Source organism: Mercenaria mercenaria, chromosome 10, assembly GCF_021730395.1.
Source record: "Mercenaria mercenaria strain notata chromosome 10, MADL_Memer_1, whole genome shotgun sequence".
Classification (NCBI taxonomy): Eukaryota; Metazoa; Mollusca; class Bivalvia; order Venerida; family Veneridae; genus Mercenaria; species Mercenaria mercenaria.
This window is the reverse complement of record NC_069370.1, coordinates 29984776-29994993: the sequence shown is the minus strand read 5'-3', so window position 1 is coordinate 29994993 and position 10218 is coordinate 29984776. Positions and strand designations below refer to the sequence as shown.

Below are 10218 nucleotides of genomic sequence, written 5' to 3'. Positions count from 1 at the left end.
TATTTTTAGACCTACTGACCTAGTTTTTGACCGCACGTGACCCAGTTTCGAACTTGACCTAGATATCATCAAGATGAACATTCTGACCAATTTTCATAAAGATCCCATGAAAAATGTGACCTCTAGAGTGGTCACAAGCAAAAAGTTTACGGACGCACGGACGGACGACGGACACTGCGCGATCACAAAAGCTCACCTTGTCACTTTGTGACAGGTGAGCTAAAAAGTATTCTTTTAATGTTGCATTACAAGCAATGGTTCTAATTAGCAAAAACTACAAAGACATTTGATGTCTTATATTCCAGATGTAATTCACAAATAAGGGTACCAGTTACCATTCTATAAAATCTGTAAAAACAAAAAACCGCAAAAAAATACAAGCACATGTCACTAGCACACCAATCAATTACACAACAAAGTAATCTATCACAATATAAAACTTCTGTCTTTTTATCACAATTTTACCCATGTTAGCATATCATACCATGACTCCAAAAACCACAGATCCTGTAGTGCAAATATCTGTATTTCCTACATTTTGTGAGAGAAACAAAATTTGGTAACAAATAGGAAGTCAACCGTAGACAATTTTCAGATGGCTATACAACTTATTGCGAGACTGAAGTTCTCAACTTTAATATCTGAAACATAGAGTTCCTATTTTCTTACGGAGGCTCATTTGATACCGTCTGACAGCAATGAAGACACTTTTTAAAAGATGATACAATATGGTGAAAACATATGCCATAAACTGGTTTGAATTATAGAATTTTTTAGCTTACAACAAAAAATTCTGAAACTTGTTAAAACAAATTTTGGAATCAAATATATGGCTGAAAATGATCTATTACGCCAATATTCAGTAATATTTTTAATTACAATTAATGGTGCATGTAAAAAATATATGTTCAACTAAATGGAATGGTTTTTGTTCAATGTTTCTTCTGTTATAAATGATCTATGTATTGCAGCTGTGAAAACTGATAAAATGTCTCTAAAGAATGTAAGGAGAACTTATAAAAATTTAACAGTATTTAATTTTTTCAATAACAATTTTCTTTTTTCTTACCAGTACTTTGTTTTGTATCAAATAAGTTGCATTGCATGAACTTAAAAAGTGCATTGAAAATGAAATGTGCTCATAAATATTCTGGTTACAAAAATACAAAATGGGCAATGATATTCAAATGTCCAGTGATGAAAACAACGAAAAAAGGGATATGTGTAAAATGATAGAGATCTTTGGGTTCTGCTAAAATGCATAAAAAAATATATGGAAAACCATGGGAATGCAAACCTTTTAAATGTAACATTAACTTTGATGCAATTGTATGCCTGAACAATACAAAAGGCATAAGAAAATTAATACCTAACTTACTTTGTTCATCTGAGAGTTCACAAATGCATGTTACGTCAGTATATAATCAAAATCATGAAGTACTTTTAATTATAAATTATTTTGTTCTGCTTATCCAGGGCTGATTGATGTTAACACCTTATTTTAAGGTTTTGTACTTTTAAAACCCTCCACACATACATAAATCAAATGATCACTTAGTAATGTACTGAGTTACCACAAACTTAACTGACTCTGACAGAACTGACCGGGAATTGGCAATTACTATGTGTTTTCACGAGTATTAAAGGATGGTAAGATAATGAGGTACAATTAAAAAAAATCACAATCTCAAGTCCTTTATAACATGGCAAAAGTCGTCAACAGTAAATACGATCCGTATATTATAAAACCGAGTCAAATCTAAGCTGCCACTAATTATTAAAAATCCTCATGATTAAGACAATCTACACTATTCAACAATCTGTATAAATTATAGACTAGCACAAGTGTGACAAGGCACAAAAATAATATTCTATACATCTGACAGACTTAGATTTTGACTTTGAATAGATATCACCCAATGGCTTTGATCAAGTAATGCTCAATTCGGACTTAATCTCATTTTTTCCTGCTGGTCGGGGGTTTGCTGTTTGTTTCGGACCCACCGATACTTATCTTTTCCCTGCATTTCGTAGCCCGAACTGAAATTGCCACTACCCCCATTAAAATCACCTGGGCCCTTACTACCCTGATGGCCATTCAAATTATTTACAGACATATTCTGGCTATGATAGCTATTCTTATGATGATGGTGGTGATGAGGAGTGTGATGATGAGATTTGTGGAATGGTCGGGAGGAGCTCTGATATTGCTGGCTGTTGTTGTTGTATAAGTTCTGCTGATATTTGCTGTTATGGTGGTAACTGGACTTGTAAAATTGCTGCTGAAATGCTGCACTTTTCATGGCCATGGCTTTCAGCTTGTTAGCACTTGTCCTTGTGGTAACAATATTAAGGTTCATGTTGAAACGCTGTTGCTGCTGTTTTACAAGATCCTCAATGTTAACAGTGTGTGCTTGATTCTCCAAGTTTCCATCATCCTTCAGCACCGCAAGTTGGCAAAAGGAACCTTGGCTCTCACCAAACCTGTATGATGAGAAATATAATTAATATGAACTGCTTTAACACTATTTATGCACAATGGGCAGTTATATGTTGGGCGTAATAATAGCACGAGGGCGCAGCCCGAGTGAAATTATTTGTATGATGTACTACTGCCCGTGTGCATAAATAGTGTTAAAATACGGTTTTGGTATAAATTATTTCGATTCTAACATGTCCTTAATCTAAAACAATAGATAAAATATAGTAGCGCCCTGTCTTGGTCGCAACAAAAACATCATCTTCACCGCACATTAACGTGACATCATTCTAGCATAAGAGTGTTTTAACAGAGACAAGCATATTAGAATAAGAAATGATTTATAGCAAAACAGTGCTTTATCACTCAATACACACAATAATTTCATAAGAGAGCAGCCAGAGTGTATAATTAGTGATAAAGCACTGTTTTGCTACAACTTATTTTGATTCTTAGTAATATTATGTTCTTTATTGTAAAATTTATATCAAATATGATGGAACTGTTTCTTCGCACAAACATGGCACCAATAGTAGGTCTTTGTTTATACACCCCAGGGCCATCGTAATATGTTTTGCGACAAAGTTCAGTTCGGGCGAAAATTATTGCGAATTATTCAACTTACTCAGTATGTGCATGAATTAATCAACACATTTGTGCAATGTAACATTTCGTTTACAACATGTTTATTTTATTTATTTATTTTATTTGGGTTTTATGGCGCACCAACATGTTTAAGTAAAATATTTCATAAAATTTGAAAGCGCTATATCTTGATGCGTACATGGCGCTAAATATCACGTTGACGTGACATTAACATAATATCATTGCGACGATTAAAGTATTGTTAGTCATACTAGAATATATATTTTATGGATGACTGTCAAACATTCAAGATTCAAATACAAGCTATAACCAAAAGAAGGAAATTTTCTTTAAATACAAAAATGCTCTTTTTATAGCTTTATACAATTAAACTTTAGGTGTATCCATTAGGCTACAGGCAACAGTCCTGAAATCAGAAGTATTCTTTCAAATTACAATATCACTTAAATAATTATATTAAAATCTATTAATATTCATTACATAGTATATACTTAGTACAGTACTACATTTCTTAGCAATGATGTGACTCAATGTCTACACTCCATTCTTAAACACATTATTCTTAAATAACACAAAACATAATTATATCAGGGGTTCCATTCGACCCGGGACCCCGGGTCCGGACCCGGGAGATTTTAAAAAGATGTTCAAAGGACCCGGCATGATAATTGCCTGTGCGTCACTCGGGACCCAGAGACATTTTCCTTTGATAATCCTTCCTCTTATCAGTCATTTCCTACAGTAAAACTATGTCCACGATAAACACGTGTTTTCAAAATAAACACTCGCGGACATGCCCTCCTGCCTTTGATCTTCTGCTAAATCCCGCCCTTTATCCTGTGGACATGCCACGCTGATTTTACTTTATCAGCCAGTTACGTCACGGCGAGTGCACATAAGTAATGAGAATCAATGAAGTGTTAAGTAAACATTAATTGATAAAGCGTTACCCGTATTGAGCCTGCATACTGTCAAAAAAGGCGCCAATTATTAAATTATCGTAATTAAGCGACCAGCTGATTACCGAGCATGTGAAAAGTGTCCTGCAAGATTTCTTCATGCAAACTTTAAATTAGGCCCTTGTTTAATGATTGTACCTTAATTTCAACGAGAAAATCCACAAATTTAAATGAATTTGGAAAGCAAAAAAAAGTTTAGAATGTCCGTTCACGATTCTAATTACACCCGATGACATATGCAATTTTTCCAAAATTCACTAAAAAAACTGACTTTCAATGCAATTTTTAATGAAAAGTAGCATCATTATTTGAGGAACTATCCCTGGTTTACCTTAGTGGACCCTCTGGTTTACCTTAGTGGACCAAGTTAACTGCCAAAAACAACATTTCAGACGACATTCCGAAAGTGTACCAGTAAACGGATAGTACGTTTTGGATACATTTTTACAGAGTGTTTTAGCACTTTTCTGCTAACAAATAAAAATACTGAAGAAAAACCTCATCAAATTAAAATGAATTTTGATAAAAATTTATTTACAATATGAGACTATATGACCTGAAACAGAAATTGTTATTATGCTGTAACATGTTCTTGGTTGTAGTAGCTATTAATTACGTAGTATTACTATATAAGAAAATATAGTCAATTGTATCGATGTGTTGGGGCAGGACTCTTGTATTTTGAAAAAGGACCCTTCAAAATTTGGACCCAAGGGTCCTGGGACTCTTTGGTTTTCAGGTCTAGTGGAACCCCTGATTATATGTTTTAACAGTTATATATTACAAGAAGTGTCTAGATCCCATGGAATCAAACGGGCACATGTCTAGATCCCATGGAATCAAACGGGCACAAACAGGTAAGACAAAATGATATTAATTCAATTTATATTCTAATATGACCAGGTAATGCTTAAATCATAACAAAGACAATGTTATGTTGACGTCACATCAATGTGATATTTTACGTCATGTACACATCAAGTAGTAGCGCTTTCAAATTTTATCAAATATTTTACTTAAAAACATGTTTAAAATGAAATGCTGCATAGCACAACTGTCTTGATTGATTTACACACACACTGAGATGGTAATTCACTGTGCAGAATAGTTTGCCATCATTTGTGCTTTAATTGAACTCTTCTGCAAGACGTATCATCATTTCCGGTCCTGGCGTGCATAAACAAAGGAGCCTGACGACCTACCATTTGATGCCATACATCTGTGAAGAAACAGTTCTATCACATTTGAACTAATTTTTACAATAAAAGACGTATTAGAATCGAAATGTTATAATTTATAGCAAAGCAGAGTTTTAACACTATTTATACACTCCGGCAGTTATAAGTCGTACAAAATAATTCACTTGTGCTATGCCTTCGTGAAATTATTACGATCAAATTTACAGTATAACCGCTCATCGTGTATAAATTGTGTTAAAACACTGTTTTGCTGTAAATTATTTCTTAATTTTAACACAACCAATTTCTATTTCCCTATTAAACAAAGAAGACTGTAACTGTGAAAAAAATCATTTTTGGTGTATCAAGTCATAGCTGCCCATGAGATTAGATTAAGAAACTCACCCAAACAATTTTAACAAGCAAATATTTGGTAGATGCTGTGTCAAAATTGTAGATAGTAATCATTGATATCATGTTAGAATCAATATAATATATATCAGACAGTGAATTTCTCCTGAATAAAATGATTGTCATTCAGATGCATATTATTGTATCACACATGCTGCTCTCTTGTGATAAAATTCCTTCATCTGAACTCCAATGACTTTAATTAAGACATAATATATCCCAAACAAATAAATATCCGAAACGAATAAAATCATTGTTTTAAGATGCAAAGGAATGATATCACAAGGGCGCAGCCCGAGTGATAATACGCATCTAAAAGACAAACAATGGTTTAATTCATGAGCAAATCACTGATTGAGATATATTATTTTGATTGTAACACATTATCAAGGATTATTATATACATCCTTGGCGATATCTATCAAACACGACTGTGCCTGATTTCTGTTGATTTCTTTTCAAGTGCCCCGCTATGCCCTCTAACCCTATGATGTATTGTAATAATTGTGACGTCAGAAAAATGAATGGCTGAATAATAACACAGTTTTCAGCTTTCTTTGTTTAAAAGGAAAACAAATCGGGTTGTGTTAGAATGAACACCACATCTCTGTTTGCGATTAATTATTTCAAACTGAAATAGCTGGGTATTATCTATTTTCTGCGGGTTTGGTGACTATACTACCGTAATTAGTAAGTAAGTAACGACTTTATTGCTAGAGGCTACACATTGGGTTTCCCCATCTACCATGGGGGTCTCATCTAATTAATTAATACATGGGAAGATTACACAAATATTTCCTTCTACCCAAGCCAAATTAATTTAGCATTTATAGATACCAGTAAATTGACTGTTAAACATACTCTTGATAAACAACAAATAAGCATATCAGGTAAACTGTAACTGAAATATATTTGAAACTCAGCATATAAATTAGAAATGCTGCTGTAGAAAAGCGCCCGACTCCCACAATGCATAGTCGTAAAAGGCAAGAAGTCAATAGGGGACAAAAGCGAAAGTCAAAGAGACATCGACGGTTGGCTGCAATAGGGAACATCTACTTGGCATGTCCAATCATCCCACCAAGTTTCAACATTCTGGGCCTAGTGGTTCTCAAGTTATGAATTGGAAACGGTTTTCCATGTTCAGGCCCATGTGACCTTAACCGTTGATAGAGTGACCCCAAAATCAATAGGGGTCATCTACTCTGCATGTCCAATCGGGGATCGAATTTAACTTTTTTCCCCACAAGCAAAATGATGGGTTCCACTAGCAATTATTTAAAGGCTGTTTACATGCTTAAATTCATTGTTTTGTTGTTGTTTGGTTTCATATAAAAGTTTAATGTTTTCCATTCTTTCATGGTTCAAACAGGCCAGGACCTTCAGGTTTCGGAAGTATGAACCAAAGTACTCGATGATTCTTTGGACTTTTGGCTGGACTCAAAAGTTTTAGTTTCTTTCAGGTGACTGTCCGTGGTGTCGCTAGCATTTTCGTTCTCCATGGGCCTTTTTCGCCCAAAGAAACTTTGTATTTTCCTCTCCATTTTCGCAGTTGCGAATCACTGACCAGAACGAAAACAAAACTTGTTTAGATGCTAACTTTGATATTCGATAACTACATTTGTATAAAGCGACAAGTGTCTACAAGCGGTCGTGTGATTATTGGTAAAATAACTACCCCAAAGGAGTTTTTAAAAGAGCAAAGGACAGTTTGAGTGAATTCGTCAATTTTTATTTTTTTGTGCATGATTTTACTCTCGGGACACTTTTGAGAAATCTGTGTGTGAAACACGTACATAACTTACGTGTATGGGAACACTGAAATTCTGGGCCAAGTGGTTTTCAAGTTATTGATCCAAAATGGTTTTCCATGTTCAGGCCCCTGTGACCTTGACCTTTGATGGAGTGACCCCAAAAACAATAGGGGTTGTCTGCCTCCTATGAAGTTTGAAGGTTCTAGCTTAAATGGTTCTCCAGTTACTGATCGGAAATGAAGTGTAACGGACGGATGGACAGGGCAAAAACAATGTCTGTCCCAGTGGTGGTGGGGGGTGGAAAGAGACATAAAAACCCAACCCAATTGGAACAATAGCTGTCGGAGGACAGCAACGCTCGACTATTTAACAGCCTTGTCGCTTGAATGAATAAGAAAGTCGAAAAAGGGGCATAATTTAGTAAAAAAGTAAAATAGGGTTATGGAACCTGCATAGTGCTTATCAGCTCATGACAGTGAACTAGTGTGTGAAGTTTCAATCCATTCCCATTAGTGGATACTGAGATACCAGCTTACATACAAAAACTTAACCAAAAATTTCTATCTTGAAAAAGGGGCATAATTTTGTAAAAAAGCAAAATAAAGTTATGGGACCTGCTTTGGGCATGTCAGATCATGACAGTGAACAAGTGTGTGAAGTTTCAATCCATTCCCATTAGTGAGTACTGAGATACCAGCTTACATACAAAACCTTAACCAAAAAATTCTAAGTCGAAAAAGGGGCATAATTTTGTAAAAAAGCAAAACAGAGTTATGGAACCTGTGCAATGTAAGTCAGTTTATCACAGTAAATAAGTGTGTGAAGTTTCAATCCATTCCCACAAGTGGTTACTGAGATACCAGCTTACATACAAAACCTTAACCAAAAATTTCTAAGTCAAAAAAGGGGCATAATTTTGTAAAAAAGCAAAACAGAGTTATGGAACCTGTGCAATGTAAGTCAGTTTATCACAGAATAAGTGTGTGAAGTTTCAATCCATTCCCACAAGTGGTTGCTGAGATACCAGCTTACATACAAAAACTTAACCAAATCGGGACGCGGACGCCGACGCATGGGCGAGTCCAATAGCTCTACTATTCTATGAATAGTCGAGCTAAAAACTCACAATATCAAAAGGGACACGTATGCATCTATTTGTGATAATTTTATCCAAAGAACAGAGATCATAATTATATCAACTATGATTTCACTGAATTTTATTTCATTTGTAACATCTCCTTACGAGCAGAGACAAATCTATATACCTTTTCCTTCAAACTCAATGCAAACGAAGATGTGGTAATTAGAGAAAACACTTACAAATCAAATATAATGGATTCCATCAGGTACACTGTTTCCAAAGTGATTAAATTTTCATAGAGAACATGTTAGAAAACTGACCTTAAATAGGTAACAACATTAGGATATATACCAAATTGAAGCACTTGCACTTAAGCGGTCCCTACAATAATAGTAGTTTAAAAATGTCTTAAAAATTAAAAGTTATAAGCGGTAACTTTATTTTTAGATGAATATGTTTGGGGGCTGCTGCCCCCACACCCCCGCTTTTCTCCCACACCCCAACTTGCTGCGCATGCGCAGTGTAAACTTTCGGGGACAGCTAAAGTGCATTCTACCCTGCCAAATTATATTCACCTGCAACAAACTTCTTTTGGATCAACCCACAGTGTTAGCTCTTGTGGTAAATTGAGATCATTGTACTGTAATCCACAAATACCAGCTACTTTATCTAAAACTGGATCAATAGGTTCTGATGGGTTTATACGAATACACCTATATCCCTGACCCTTGGTAGGTTCATCTGCATACCAGTGGTTTTTGAACTTGTCTATTAAAGTTGCCGATAACTGACTTGAGAACTCTTCAACTTTTTCTTTTGGAATGCTATCGTTTTGCTTTATCAATCGTGTAACGAAAACAACAGCAGCTGCAATTTCTTCCCTCATAGCTGTCTCTTTTTTTCAACCAGAAATGCTCAAACATGAGCAATGGATTTTATTGAGATGACAAACAGCCTCGTTTTCACACTCGCAATTTTCACGTCTGCTTTCTTCACTTTTATCATCAGTTACTTGTCTAAAATAAAGAAAACCATACTTAATGATTTAAAGAACAACTACATTAATTCAAAAAGATATCTGACCTTGTGAAATAATTTGAATTACGGAATATATTTTTCCTTTGTTTACCATGATGAAAAATGGGACACTTCATGTGTACTTCGTTTACCTCAGGCACGAAATAAAAATAATGGATGCTTCGAAGAATAACTGAATCAGGTAAAATAGGTCACAATGTTTAGTGTGAACTGTAAATTTCATGAAATGTGGCCAATAAAGCTCCTTACTTTACCTTTTCTCTTCCAACTTTTCCTCTCGTATCGCCTTGTAAAAAAATGTCGACCAGAAGCGAGTTCCACCAATCAGATTTCAAGAATTTTGCAATGTTATTACTCGAACTGGGCGTCATTTCGCGGGAACACTTGTTTACAATGCGACAATTACGTTATTTTACGGATCATCCCGTAATGCGTCCAGTTTAATGGTCAAGCATTGTTTAAGGACAAGATTTGTGTCTGGTTAGAAAAAAATCTTATTTAGAGAAATGTCTGGATCATATCTTTGAGTTATTAAAAAGATAAATTTGTACTCGTAAAAAAAATTTCAGTTTCTACTATAAATATGTCCTGTAACTTATTCTAACAGGTTTAAAGCATAGCAAAAGTTCTTTCTAGGGCACATCTATATATAAATATATAATGATCTTGTAATAGTCTGGTTGCAATGTCTGTTTTAAATATTGGTCATCAG

At 34.8% G+C, this 10218-nt stretch overlaps 1 protein-coding gene across 1 annotated transcript; it reads right to left on the bottom strand.

Annotated features, from left to right (window-relative positions):
• Nucleotides 1-1022: 1022 nt before the first annotated feature.
• LOC123559552 (maternal B9.15 protein-like) lies at nucleotides 1023-9871 on the bottom strand. Its single transcript, XM_045351471.2, has 3 exons — nucleotides 9761-9871; nucleotides 9044-9484; nucleotides 1023-2484 (listed from the first exon to the last, which is right to left on the bottom strand). Exons 2-3 carry the CDS (start codon nucleotides 9352-9354, stop codon nucleotides 1941-1943), a joined length of 855 nt encoding a protein of 284 aa, XP_045207406.1. The 5' UTR covers nucleotides 9355-9484; nucleotides 9761-9871; the 3' UTR covers nucleotides 1023-1940.
• Between the last annotated feature and the right edge of the window lie 347 nt (nucleotides 9872-10218).